This window comes from Pectinophora gossypiella, chromosome 7 (genome assembly GCF_024362695.1).
Source record: "Pectinophora gossypiella chromosome 7, ilPecGoss1.1, whole genome shotgun sequence".
NCBI lineage: Eukaryota > Metazoa > Arthropoda > Insecta > Lepidoptera > Gelechiidae > Pectinophora > Pectinophora gossypiella.
The window spans coordinates 17511656-17525440 of record NC_065410.1 but is presented as its reverse complement, the minus strand read 5'-3'; the positions used below and the strand labels follow the sequence as shown (position 1 = coordinate 17525440).

Here is a 13785-nt window from a genome sequence, read left to right as displayed (position 1 = left end):
GACCTATCTTACGACACTGTGGGTGGGACTCTACGTAGAGCGCAAGTAGAGTTTCGGCTCTATCTCTCGAAATCGCCCTAACACAACCGAATTTTCTTTCGGCAACGACCATATAGGGACCACTGGAGGCGGTTTCCAGGGACAAACAACGGCTAAACTCTACATAGAGTCTCAAAAAATACAAAAAACTTATTTATTACGGAATCCTACTCGGACCACTTGGGACTTATCCCAGGTGCACTGTAGATCTACCCTAGGTCGAAATTCGACTCTCGCATCTATAGAGACGTTTGTATATATATTGACAAATTCTATTGTACTGGCCCAGTTGCATACTGTGCCTAGATGTCTTGAGCGGTATCTATCTTTACCATAATTTCATCGTTTTCTTGACTGCTGCTGGATCTCGGCGACACATACACACACACAGTACATACAACATACATACACACACAACACACACACGCACGCATACATACACTTACCTTACTGACTCCACTTACCTGCATGACCCGGCGTTGACGCCTACTCACCTCGTAGACCACTGGAACTGTAGAACACTGACCCGTTGTTGCGCAGCGAAGATCTGAAAAAGAAAAAAGGACAATTAATAAACGACGAACTATATACAATAGAATAAATTATACTACTTTTATTTTACAACCTAATCTTATTTTATTTTATACCCTACATTTATTTTCCCCTTTTACAACTTATACAATTTACCCATTTACTTTTAAAATTGAAAACTGTCTCTACTTTTAGAGACCTAATATAATTATACTTGTTGACTTTGACGTGTTCCCCTGCTGAAAATGAGCTTCGGGTTCAGGACTCCCGCAAAGCGGATCATGGACAAACCCGAGTCCCCAAAGGCCCCGGAAAAACCGAGAGGCAGCCCAAGCTCCCAAGCCAATGTTAGGCTGAGTATAGACGCCTGGGAAGCGGGAGAAATAATTAACTTGACGCAAGTCACACCCCCCTCACAACCAAAACCAGAAGAAGCGCCTCCCCCCAAATCTACCCAACGCAAGAGGGCCCCCACACAAGGAGCACGGGCTAAAATAAGTGACTCACCACTACTTCCCTCTACACCGGTCACCAGAGCGGCTAAAGCCAGAACCTGGGTGACGAAAGGCAAAACCTATCTCAGTGAATCAAAAAACATGAAGACTGAACTGAAGAACGGCCTCATCGCTGCCTTAGACAATCTCTACAGATGTTATAAGGAAGCGGAGGCGGACAAAACAGTAACATGGGGAACGGTGGAGACGGGGAGAGAGCAGGGTGAGGAGGAAAAGGGAAAGGAACAGCAGACGATAGGGACCGGGAATATTGACGAAGAAGTACAGGATAGGATAATAGGGAAGATTGAGGAACAGACCCGGCTACTCCTGGAACACGGAAAAAAGCTTGACGAATTAAGAGAGACCCTGGAGAAAAAGAACGAAGATGCACAGATACTCTCGTACGCCAGTGTGGTGGCAGGACCGCCCAAGAGGGTCACCTCAGAACGGACTGCGCTACACTCGGTAGTTATCACATCCGCAGATAAGGAAGAAACGGGAGAAGAAATACTGGACCGAGTTAGAAAAGCTGTAAATGCTAAGGATGGAGGGATAGAGGTAGAAAGGGTACGGAAAGCTAAGGATAGAAAAATTATCCTAGGCTGTAAAAGCAAGGAGGAGAGGAAGAGGGTTAAGGACCGACTGGAGAGTGCGGGACAACACCTCAGCGTCGAGGAAGTGAAAAACAAGGACCCGATGCTGATCTTCCGGGGCGTCCTCCGCATTCACTCAGATGAGGAAGTGCTGAGGGCGCTGCGGAACCAGAACCGGGACATTTTTCATGGCCTCGACGCAGAGGAAAATAGAGTCACAGTTAAATACAGAAGGAACGCCAGAAACCCCAGTACGAACAACATAATCGTCACCACGTCACCAACTATCTGGAACCGAGCGCTGAACAAGGGTAGAGTCCGCATTGATCTGCAGACGATTTACGTGGAGGATCAGTCTCCCCTGGTGCAGTGCACGCGATGTCTGGGCTACGGGCATGGAAGAAGGTTCTGTAAGGAACCAGCGGATCTGTGCAGCCACTGCGCGGGCCCACACCTTAGAGCAGAATGCCCCCAAAGAACAGTGGGCGCGGTCCCAGAGTGCCGGAACTGCATGAAAGCTGATCTGGAGGATGCAGCCCACAATGCATTCAGCAACCAATGTCCCACGCGCATGAAATGGGATAGACTGGCGCGAGCATCAGTAGCCTATTGCTAAAGTGGTCCCAAAGAGCAAGCCTTATAAGATATTCCAGGCGAATCTCCAGAGGAAGAAGCTGGCGACCCAGGAGCTCATGATTGAGGCCGGAAAGCGCAAGGCAACCGCAGCGCTAATCCAGGAACCCTATGTGGGCGGAGCAACGAAGATGAGCGGGTTTAGAGGCGTTAGAGTCTTCCAAAGCACTAGGCCAGGAAGCGGGACCGTTAAGGCGGCAATAGCCATTTTCGATCCGGACCTTAACGTGATACAGTACCCAGAACTCACCACGGAAAACATCGTCGTGGTGGGGATCCAAACCAGTGCCTGGAAACTCACGTTAGTCTCGTTCTACTTCGAGCCAGACCAGCCACTAGGGCCCTACCTGGATGTCCTCAAAAAGGTTGAAAACAAGACGGGACCTAACAGGCTCATAGTGGGAGGAGACGCCAACGCCTGGAGTATCTGGTGGGGAAGCAGGGAAACCAACGATAGGGGTGACGAGATGCTGGGAGCTCTCGACCAGCTTGGACTACAGATACTCAACACAGGGGAAACTCCAACCTTCGACGTGATCAGAGGAGAAAGGCGCTACACCAGCTGCGTTGATATTACGGCCTGCACAGCGGACATGTTGTCGATGATAGATAGCTGGAGAGTAGTCGAAGATTTGACGGGGTCGGACCATAACGGCATAGAGTTTCAAGTCAATCTGAAAAGGTCGAAAGGCATAAGCGTAAACCGTACTACAAGGGTCTACAACACCAAAAAGACTGATTGGGTCCAGTTCCACGCAAAGCTGAATGAAGTCATGCTGGAACAAAACATCACACCGGCAAAAATAGCTAAAATAAACAGTACCCAAGAAATTGAACAAGCTGTAAAAACCATAACTTCAGCTGCAACCGAAGCAAGTTCCCACGCTATGCCTAAAAAGAAAAACACAGATAAACTCACCGTGCCGTGGTGGTCCGATGAGCTAGCCAGCCTGAAGAAGGAAGTCGCAACGAGAAAGAGGAGGATCCGGTGTGCAGCGTCAATCAGGAGACCGAAGGTTGTTGAGGAGTACCTGAAACACAAAGAGAAGTATGAGTTAGAAGTGGTCAAAGCGCAGGTCGGGAGCTGGAAGGATTTCTGCGGGAAACAGACTAGAGAAGGCATGTGGGAAGGGATATACAGGGTGATAGGGAGGACATCCAAAAGGGAAGAGGACGTGCCGATGGTGAGGGACGGAGTAGTCTTGGACGCGGCGAATTCGGCGCGATATCTGGCCGAGACTTTCTACCCAAGGGACGATAGGGAAAAAGACAACGACGAGCATAGGGCAATAAGAAAGAGGGCGGAAATGACGAATGAAGGGAAGCAAGGTGAGTCTTGCGACCCTCCATTCACTGCAGACGAACTCCTAAGAGCCACAAAGTCTTTCAACCCGAAGAAAGCACCAGGTTCAGACGGACTAACAGCAGACATATGGGACCACCTAATCAGTAGCAACACAGACACCATCTTGCGTTTGATGAATAAATGCTTGACGCATCAATACTTCCCTCGATCGTGGAAGGAGGCGACGGTTATTGTGCTTCGCAAACCCGGGAAAGAATGCTATGATTCCCCCAAATCCTATAGGCCGATTGGGCTCTTGCCTGTGTTGGGGAAAATTTATGAAAAGATGATCGTGGCCCGACTCAAGTTCCACTTACTGCCGAAAATGAGTACTCGCCAGTACGGCTTTATGCCCCAGAAAAGCACTGAGGACTCCCTTTATACGCTGATAAATCAAGTAAGAACCAAACTCGAGGAGAAGAAAATTATAACCCTTGTGTCACTGGATATAGAGGGGGCCTTCGACAGCGCATGGTGGCCTAAAATAAAGGTACGACTGGCTGAGGAAAGGTGTCCGGCAAACTTAAGGAAGGTCGTTGAAAGTTACTTGAGCGAAAGAACGGTGAGTGTAAGGTACGGGGGCGCGGAGTACAAAACCAGAACCGAAAAGGGATGCGTCCAGGGGTCAATAGGTGGTCCCATACTCTGGAACCTGCTGCTGGATCCCTTGTTGAAGGGGCTAGAGGAACGCGGGCATCAGTGCCAAGCGTTCGCTGATGACGTCGTACTTATATTCGACGCACACACTGCACAAGAAATACAAAGACATGCCAATGCCGCTCTCGAGTATGTTCGGGTGTGGGGAGTTATGAATAAGCTCAAATTCGCACCGCATAAGACCAGCGCAATGCTGGTGACGCGGAAGCTTAAGCATGACACCCCGCACCTGACCATGGGAGGGATCGACATTGCCATGTCCAAACAGATCAAACTTTTAGGCCTCACTATCGATAATAAATTAACCTTCAACACACACGTCGCCAACGTCTGCAGCAAGGCAGTTGGTATCTACAAACAGTTGTCTAGGGCCGCAAGAGTGAGCTGGGGTCTTCATCCGGAAGTGATACGCAGCATATACACCGCAGTGATAGAGCCTATCGTCTTGTACGCTGCAAGCGCATGGGCGCCGGCGTCCAACAAACTGGGAGTGAGGTCTAAGCTGAACAGTGTTCAGCGAAGCTTCGCCCAGAAGATGTGCCGTGCATATCGCACGGTATCCCTAAACTCGGCACTGGTGTTGGCTGGGATACTCCCCTTGGACCTGCGCATACAGGAGGCTGCCTCGCTGTATGAGGCCCGAAGGGGAGTATGCCACCCAGCGCTGGCGGGCGGGGATATCGAGCGTGTTGCATCGGCACTCCAGATGCCGCACCCAGCGGAACGGAGAGCGATAGAGCTGCGTCACCTGGTGGACGAGGAACAGTATCGCGACAACAGCGACTTTCAAGTTCGCATCTTCACGGATGGCAGCAAGATTGAGGGAAAGGTCGGAGCCGCACTATCCATCTGGACTGGTGCGGCGGAGACGAAAACCCGAAAGCTTGCTCTGCCATCCTATTGTACCGTCTACCAGGCCGAGCTTCTCGCTCTCTGTGAAGCCACTCGGGAAGCCCTGAAGCGTAGAGAGACCAGCTTTGCCATATATAGCGACTCTATGGCAGCCCTCCTCACAGTCGTGAACCCCGAAGCCCTCCATCCTCTTGCCGTGGATTCAAGAGACGCCATTTATCGCAGTAGCATCCAGAACAAGAGCGTCTCCTTGTTCTGGATAAAAGCTCACGCGGGGTTGGAGGGTAACGAGAGAGCCGACTCGCTCGCAAAGGAGGCTGCCCTAAAGTCCAAACGCAAGCCGGACTACGATATGTACCCGGTATCATTCGTCAAGCGTTTTATCCGAATGGATACGCTTGACGAATGGAACCGGAGATACAGCACGGGGCACACAGCGTCCACCACCAAGCTGTTCTTCCCGAGTGCGGTTGAGGCGTACAGGACGATACGCAAGCTGAGCATCACCAAGGAGTTGACCCAGGCTCTAACGGGGCACGGTGGTTTCTCTGAGTATTTGACTCGCTTCAAATGCAAAGAGAACCCAGCGTGCGCCTGCGACCCTAACACCGAGGAAACTGTCCCCCATCTGCTTGTAGAGTGCCCGATATATGGTAAAGATAGATTCGATCTGGAACAAAAAACAGGTTACAAAATAGAAATCAGTAACTTAAACGAACTTGTGACTGATAAGAAGTTTAACGAGACATTTGTTAGATATATAAGTAAGATAGTAAGACTAGTAAATAAGAAAAACTGTTAAGAAAAATGGCTAGATAGTATAGTGAATATACTCATTGTAGTCATAATTAAGATTAGACATAAGTAACTAGATGTAAGAGTTGATTTATACAACAAATTGTTAAAACGTAGAGTAAGAATAAAAATGTAAAAGTATCTAACCTTGTAATACCTTGTAACAAATTATTAAAAAACTTATAAATAATTGATAATAAAGAAAACCCCCTTGTGTACATCCTAGTAGCAATAAGCAGTAGAGTAGGGCATAGGAATGCAAAGAATGAAAGATGATGAATGAAAGTGCGAGAGGCATAAATGCGAGAACTGGTATGGTAATAGAGGACTGGAATGGATGTGTTCGGAGAGTAGGGCCCTATCGCGGGCAAAATAGACAATAACAGTAGCCGAAAGATATGTTATGTAGCTGTAAAAACGTCCCTGCCTTTCCTGTACGGCAGGGGGACGAGAAAAAAAAAAAAAAAAAAAAAAAAAAAAAAAAAAAAAAAAAAAAAAAAAAAAAAAAACCTAACCTAACCTAACCTAACCTAACCTAACCTAACCTAACCTAACCTAACCTAACCTAACCTAACCTAACCTAACCTAACCTAACCTAACCTAACCTAACCTAACCTAACCTAACCTAACCTAACCTAACCTAACCTAACCTAACCTAACCTAACCTAACCTAACCTAACCTAACCTAACCTAACCTAACCTAACCTAACCTAACCTAACCTAACCTAACCTAACCTAACCTAACCTAACCTAACCTAACCTAACCTAACCTAACCTAACCTAACCTAACCTAACCTAACCTAACCTAACCTAACCTAACCTAACCTAACCTAACCTAACCTAACCTAACCTAACCTAACCTAACCTAACCTAACCTAACCTAACCTAACCTAACCTAACCTAACCTAACCTAACCTAACCTAACCTAACCTAACCTAACCTAACCTAACCTAACCTAACCTAACCTAACCTAACCTAACCTAACCTAACCTAACCTAACCTAACCTAACCTAACCTAACCTAACCTAACCTAACCTAACCTAACCTAACCTAACCTAACCTAACCTAACCTAACCTAACCTAACCTAACCTAACCTAACCTAACCTAACCTAACCTAACCTAACCTAACCTAACCTAACCTAACCTAACCTAACCTAACCTAACCTAACCTAACCTAACCTAACCTAACCTAACCTAACCTAACCTAACCTAACCTAACCTAACCTAACCTAACCTAACCTAACCTAACCTAACCTAACCTAACCTAACCTAACCTAACCTAACCTAACCTAACCTAACCTAACCTAACCTAACCTAACCTAACCTAACCTAACCTAACCTAACCTAACCTAACCTAACCTAACCTAACCTAACCTAACCTAACCTAACCTAACCTAACCTAACCTAACCTAACCTAACCTAACCTAACCTAACCTAACCTAACCTAACCTAACCTAACCTAACCTAACCTAACCTAACCTAACCTAACCTAACCTAACCTAACCTAACCTAACCTAACCTAACCTAACCTTTTTTTTTTTTTTTTTTTTTTTTTTTTAACGTTGGGAAATGCATTTACGCATACCCGCCGCCATGGGGATGACGACGGGTTATGTGGGACTCCGGGATCTCAAGTATCCCGCCTACCCACTAAAACCCAACGGTGTTCGTCTTGCCGCCTGAGTGGGAGCCACGGGAACGCGCCCGCATACTTCCGCAACTCCCAGGCGGTGTCCATACGGACCCGGCTCGGTGAGCACTTCAGTGCTCGAAATCGTCAGTGGCGCGCGGAACACACGCGCGCCTACCAACACGGGGACTTTGTGCCAGGTGACGGACGCCCCCCGCATCCGTCACCAGCATCCCCACCTACGGGATACGCCGATCATGCGCCAACCTTCTCCGTCCCACCCGAGTCCGACGGATCGGGTCAGACGCAGGATCGGCCTCCCGCGACCTCTCGGCGGCCTCTTTCTGCGCCACCACGTCCTCGCAGAAAGAGTGTACCGCTCTCCAGGCCCTCTCGCTACCGACCATGGCCGAGACCACGGCAGGCAGGGACAGGTCCTGGCCGACCACGCACCTAAGTCGCGCCCGCGACTCAGCCCATTCTGGGCATGCGGCGAGAGTGTGGTCCGCCGTATCATCGGCGGCGCCGCAATGGTGGCAATCTGAGGTCGGCTCTCTTCCGGCGACCCTGCACAGGTACCTGCCAAAGCAACCATGCCCGGACAGGACCTGCGTCAGGCGGAAAGAGAGCGCCCCGAACCGTCTATCGACCCATTCATCTAGAACGGGTCGGATCGCCTCGACCGTTCTGTGGCCGGCACTCGGCGCCTCCAGGGCTCGCGACCATCTCAGAAGGGTATCTCGACGAGCGTTAAGTCTCAGACTCGAGATCTCCTCCGGAGATGGCGCTCCGCCATCGGCACGCGCTCGAGCCGCGTGTCTGTAGACACTGGCCAGAACATTGGCGTCCAGCTCCCATGGGGGGGGTACCGGCCAAGGCGCAGGCGGCCTCGAACGAGATGGTACGGTACCCCCTCACCACCCTCGTGGCCATGGCCCTTTGAGGTCTCCTCAACAGGGCTCTGTTATGGGCGCTTAAGGCGTCCACCCAGATTGGGGCTCCGTACAGTGCCATCGATCTGACAACCCCACAGTACAGACGACGGCAGCCCACCTTCGGCCCTCCGATGTTCGGAAGTAGCCGACTGAGTGCGCCAGCAGCGGCGATTAATCTGGGCGCTAGGCCGGAGAAATGCGCACGGAAGTTCCATCGGCTGTCTAGGACGAGGCCTAGGTACCGCATCGTCGATTTGACGCCGATGGAAACTCCCCCCACCACGATGTGCGCACCGGCCGGCGGAGCCGCACGGGGTCCGTGGAAGAAGATGGCTTCTGACTTAGTCAGAGCCACCTCCAACCCCAGGCGCCGGATCTTGCTCACCACATGAGCCACACCCGCCGTGGCGAGAATGGAGGCCTCCCGGTATGTGCTGCTTCGAGCCGTCACGAGGGTATCGTCGGCGTAACAAGTTACGTCGACCCCTCGGAGATTCGCTCCACGCAGCACCCAGTCGTAGCCAATGTTCCACAGGAGCGGGCCGAGGACCGAACCCTGTGGAACACCGCACGACACTGACCATTCTCGCCATCCCTCGGACGCCGGGAAGCTCACGGCCCTCACGGAGAGGTATGCCGCTAGCAACCGGCGGAGGTACGGGGGGCACCATGTGGTACCTGAGTGCTTCCCTGATGCAGCTCCAGGGCAGGGTGTTGAAGGCGTTGGCGATGTCCAGAGACACCGCCAAGACGACCTCCCCCTGAGCTACAGCGGCGTCCGCTAGGGCCCTCACCCGCGCAATTGCGTCGATGGTGGATCTGCCCCTGCGGAAACCGAACTGGCATGCACTCAGGTCCGGACCGGCATCCTCCAGATGCTCGATCAGGCGAGCAGCGATTACTCGCTCCAGCAACTTGCTGGACTCGTCCAGCAGGACAATCGGCCTGTAGGCAGACGGGGAGTCAGCAGGTCGGCCCTCCTTACGAATAAGGACGAGCTTCCCAGTCCTCCACCGTCGAGGGAAGTGACCTCTCACTAAACACCCCGTGAAGAGGTCCCTCAACCTCGGCCCCAGACCGCCATCCACCCGTAGAGCGAGGACCCAGACACGCCCTGGTATGCCATCAAGGCCCGGGGCAGTGTTTTTGGCCTGCAGTCTCCTGACTGCGATCTCCAATTCGGCCTCGCTTACGGGCGGAACCTCCTCGTCCGCGGCATCCGCCATGCCATTCTGCAAGGCCATCGCTGGAGGCGTGTGCTCAGCCCTGTCGGGAAACAGGGCCGACACGACGCGGCTCACGAGCTGTGGTTGGAGACTCTGAGTCAGTGGGGGAGCCCAGGGGCGAAGCTTACGCCTCACCATCCTGTACGGCCTACCCCACGGATCGACATCAAGAGACTCCAACATCTCCCGTTCCGCCGCATCTTTGGCCTCAGCAATGGCTATTTGCAGGGCCCTCTTGGCCACTCTATAGGAGGATTCGGCTCGCGCCAAGAGCTCCTCATCCCTGATGCGCCGCCTTCGACTCCTTGTGTACCGGCGTCTCGCCTCGACGCAGGCTTGCCTGAGCCGCGTGAGTTCCGCGGACCACCAGTACACAGCTCGTCGTGAGGGAAGCGCTCTAACGCGGGGCATGCAGGCGTCGCACACCCTCGCCATCGCCTGCTGGATAGCCTCGGTCTCCCGTTCAACCTCTGGCTCGCCGTCGGGCTGCAGCCAAGCCTCGACTATCACCGCCTCCTCCAGGGCCTCGTAGTCGAGGCGCTTTAGCGCCCATTTAGGACCGTTCTCCACCGGAACTGGGATCGGGCTCCTCGGGGTACCAGGGAACGCGGAAACACTGAAACGGATATACAGGTGATCCGACAGCGTCTCCACGTCCTCCTGCACTTCCCAGCTCTGAACACAGCGCGCCAGGGCGGCGTCCGCGAACGTTACGTCCACGATAGAGCCGCCCTGTTGCCGCACGCACGTGTTCACCGATCCATGGTTGAGAACGGTCAATCCAGCGGTCAAGGCCCACTCCTCGACCGCCTCTCCTCGGACGTCAGTCGCCGGACATCCCCAGACCGTCGACTTGGCGTTGAGATCGCCGGCAACAATCACACGGGCAGTGCGCCTCCGCCCCACAAGCACACCGACTTCAAGCAGGAACTGCTCAAAGTCGGACAGGCTGCGGTTTGGCGAGAAGTACACACTGACCAGTGTGATGTCCCCCAAGACAGCAGCGACATAACCTCCACCTCGCACTACGTGCTCGAGTGGAGGCAATCCCGCCCCCGTCCGCGAAATCAACGCCGCCACGCCAGTCAGATCGCTCACCCAGTTGTCCCGGGGCGGAACCGAGTACGGCTCCGAGACCGCCACCACATCGATCAACCACTCTGCCATGCTCTGGAGCAACAGGTCCTGGGCCCTGGCAGAGTGATTGATGTTGGCCTGGAGAACACTAAGAGCCATCGTTAGTTAGTGCTCATGGGCTCGCCAACTGGTCCCGCGGCTTGCGGGCGGGAAGGTCGCGAGGGGGCCTGGGGGCCATTGCGACTCTTCCTCTTGCTCTTTGATTGGGCGGTACATAGTGAACCGCCCAATCGGTGTTCCGCCGGTCTTCGCGCCGCTTCGCACACTGTGCAGTGCGGGGCAGCGGAACACTGAGCAGACTGGTGGCCGGTTTGACCGCACCTAAAGCACTGAGTGCTCCGGTCCACCTCGGACTTGCACAAGGCGTGCGTGTGCCCAGTATCGAGGCACCGGAAGCACCGCAGCGGGCGCGGCTCCAGCACCTTGACCTGGGCAGAGGTCCAACCCACAAGGAGGCGACCTTGAGCCCCCTTTTTGGCAGCAGCAAATGGGCAGCTCAACAAGAGCGAGCCCATGCCGCCTGCACCCTCGCGTATGGCACCCGCCTTGATGCCATCGGCCGCGCAGCCACCGACTTTGGCTACCGCCTCCACCACTTCCTGAGCGGTGACGGAGTCGTCCAGCCCCACGACGCGCATCTGAGCGCACTTTGTGGGTCTGGAGACCTTGACGACGTCTCCGCTCATCGACTCCCTTAACTTGGCAGCCAAGGAGTCGGCCTTCTCGGCGCTAGAGGCGCCCGCAACCTCCAGCACTCGCGCGCCGGTTGCCGCCTTGCGGACCTTGAGGCCAGAGATGCCGAGGCTCTGTAAGTCCACTTTGGACTTGGCCTCCCTCAAGATGTCCGCGTAGCTTGCTCCGCTCTCCACCGCCGCTGGCTGCAGCTGCACTACCACCGCAGATGTGCGCGGTGGGCGCAGCTTGGGAGCCTTAGGGCGTTGTGGCGGTTGAGCCGGAGCCGCCTTCTTCTTCCGGCCTCGGCCGACAACGGTCCAACCGTCACCAGCGGGCCCTGAAGGTAGGGGTTGGGCCTCACTCTGGCCACCATTCCCTCCCCTCTTCCTCTTCCTGCCACCCCTCTTCCTCTTCCGAGGCGCAGGGTTCAAGCCGCTGGCAGCCGCTGCCGGGGGCAGCGCGTGCAGTGCCAGTCGTCTTGGGTGCAGGGGCAACCAACTTGTTCGTCGCGGTTGCGACGGAAGTCCTCGCTGCGGCAGCGGACGCCTTCGCTGCAGCAGCGTATGTGGACGCGTTCTTTCGGTCCGCTGCCAGCGGTGGGCGCATCACTCTCGGGGGCAGGAGTCTGTCCTCCAGACCTGCCAGTCTCGCATTGATCATGAAGCCAACTTGGTTATGATCCGCGCGGCAAGGTCTTCACCCGGATCGGACGCGACTCGACTGCCCTCGGGCGGCGGCGGGACCGATGTTTTCGCCGGCTTGGTGCGTACCACTCTCGGAGCCGGCTCCGAGCGCAAGCTCTCTGCCGGCTGCTCGGGAGGCGCGCTCGCCAAGAGTGGCGCAGGCGCTGGCTGTGCCATGTCTTGGGATGCGGAACAAAGAGGCCTTCATTTGCCGCATCTCCTGCCGAAGGACGTCAATTTCCTTCTGCTGCTCTTCTAATGTTCTCTGCAGACGGGCGTTCTGAGCCTGCAGGTTTCGCGTCTCGTCGCTCGACGTCGTGTCGCGCAGGACGTCCAAGACACTCACAATGAGTTTCGAGGAATCCTTCAAGGCGCGAACAAACGTGCCTTTCAGCCCGACCCGACTTGCAGGCCACGTTTTCGACGATCGCGGCCCGCGTCTTTCGCCTTTTGGCACAGCTCGGCAACAGTCTCAGGGACGTCGTCCGAGCCGAGGTCTCTCCTCGGTGATTCGGACTCAGTCTCCAGAGATGTGCCGGAGCTTCGGAGGCAGAGAACACCTTCTTGGCCGATTCGGCCACCTCCTTCTCGGCCTGAAGCAAGAGCTCCTCCCGCATGGCGCGGTTGAGCTCCGCTTTGGCCTTGGCAAGGCCGACTTATTCCCCTGTGGTGGGAGGGGCGGCCTCTACCTCGCTTGGCCCGCGCCCTTAGACGGGTGAACCGAGCTCCGTTACCGAAGCTCGGTCCCCCTCGTTCGAGGGACGGGTCCGAGAGCACGACTGTTTTAACGCTTACGCCACAGTGTGCCCTCTGGGAGGGGAGGCCACGCTCTCCATGGAGCATACGGTCCGTAGACTACTTAGTTTCATCCGAGGATGAAACAAGGCTAGGACCGGTCGGTCTCGGATCGTCTCTGGGCTTTTTTGGCCCCAGGCACAGATCCAGTAGCACTTGGTTGCTGGAGTCATGTCAGGGGTAAGTCGCTCCAACACCACCCCCGCCGCTTCGGAAAGCGCAGATGGTGTTGACGCGCGAGCGTCAATCCGGTAGTTGGGCGTTTAGACGCCGTGTCCATTCGGGTTCGACGGGAGCTCTGGCGAGCCCACGAGGCGTTCGCACAGTCCCCCCCACATACGAATGGGGACCTTTAACCGGATTCACCGGTTTCCCGGCTGCCGGCGTGGGTAATTATCTTCTTGTAACGCTTTATCCATTGTTGCTGTACCTCAGCAGGCGGTCTCTTTTATTAACCAGGGGTGAGCTCCCTGGGGTGCCCTCACGGCCTGAGCGTCAAGACCATACAGCCCTCGCCGGGCACCACAAACTTAGGCTTTCGGTGATTTTTTCAGAGGTTTTCTTCCTCGCGGCCCCCCTCCGCTCAGTGCGGAGGCGGCCCCCCGTTCCAGACAGCATTGCGTCTGGGCTACGGGTCGGGCCGACGGTGGCCGAAGCCATGCCCGGCATTGCTGCCGGACCCGCCGCCCCTGCCAACGGTGGGGCCGAAGCCCCTGTCATCTGGCCGAAGCCAGAGACGCCGTCGGATAGTCGCCCTCCTG

The 13785-nt window shown here is 54.6% G+C and overlaps 2 protein-coding genes across 2 annotated transcripts; one reads left to right on the top strand and one right to left on the bottom strand.

Annotated features, from left to right (window-relative positions):
* The first annotated feature begins 815 nt into the window (after positions 1–815).
* On the top strand, positions 816–6296 carry LOC126368337 (uncharacterized). Its single transcript, XM_050012249.1, has 3 exons — positions 816–2261; positions 2326–5898; positions 6267–6296. The coding sequence occupies exons 1-3, from the start codon at positions 816–818 to the stop codon at positions 6294–6296; spliced, it is 5049 nt and encodes a 1682-aa protein (XP_049868206.1).
* Positions 6297–10972: 4676 nt separating this feature from the next.
* On the bottom strand, positions 10973–13197 carry LOC126368336 (translation initiation factor IF-2-like). The gene is made up of 5 exons (XM_050012248.1): positions 13025–13197; positions 12635–12770; positions 12247–12593; positions 12042–12184; positions 10973–11991 (listed from the first exon to the last, which is right to left on the bottom strand). Exons 1-5 carry the CDS (start codon positions 13195–13197, stop codon positions 10973–10975), a joined length of 1818 nt encoding a protein of 605 aa, XP_049868205.1.
* Between the last annotated feature and the right edge of the window lie 588 nt (positions 13198–13785).

Excerpts from the sequence above, each read along its gene's own strand:
- LOC126368337 (XM_050012249.1), top strand. The coding sequence starts at position 816 with ATGAGCTTCGGGTTCAGGACTCCCGCAAAGCGGATCATGGACAAACCC. Across the intron at positions 2,262-2,325 it reads ATAGACTGGCGCGAGCATCA|AGGAAGAAGCTGGCGACCCA; the intron begins GTAGCCTATTGC and ends GCGAATCTCCAG. Across the intron at positions 5,899-6,266 it reads AGAAGTTTAACGAGACATTT|AGGACTGGAATGGATGTGTT; the intron begins GTTAGATATATA and ends GTATGGTAATAG.
- LOC126368336 (XM_050012248.1), bottom strand. The coding sequence starts at position 13,197 with ATGACTCCAGCAACCAAGTGCTACTGGATCTGTGCCTGGGGCCAAAAA. Across the intron at positions 12,771-13,024 it reads CCCAGAGGGCACACTGTGGC|CTCCGGCACATCTCTGGAGA; the intron begins GTAAGCGTTAAA and ends CTGCCTCCGAAG. Across the intron at positions 11,992-12,041 it reads CAACCGCGACGAACAAGTTG|CGGCTGCCAGCGGCTTGAAC; the intron begins GTTGCCCCTGCA and ends TGCCCCCGGCAG.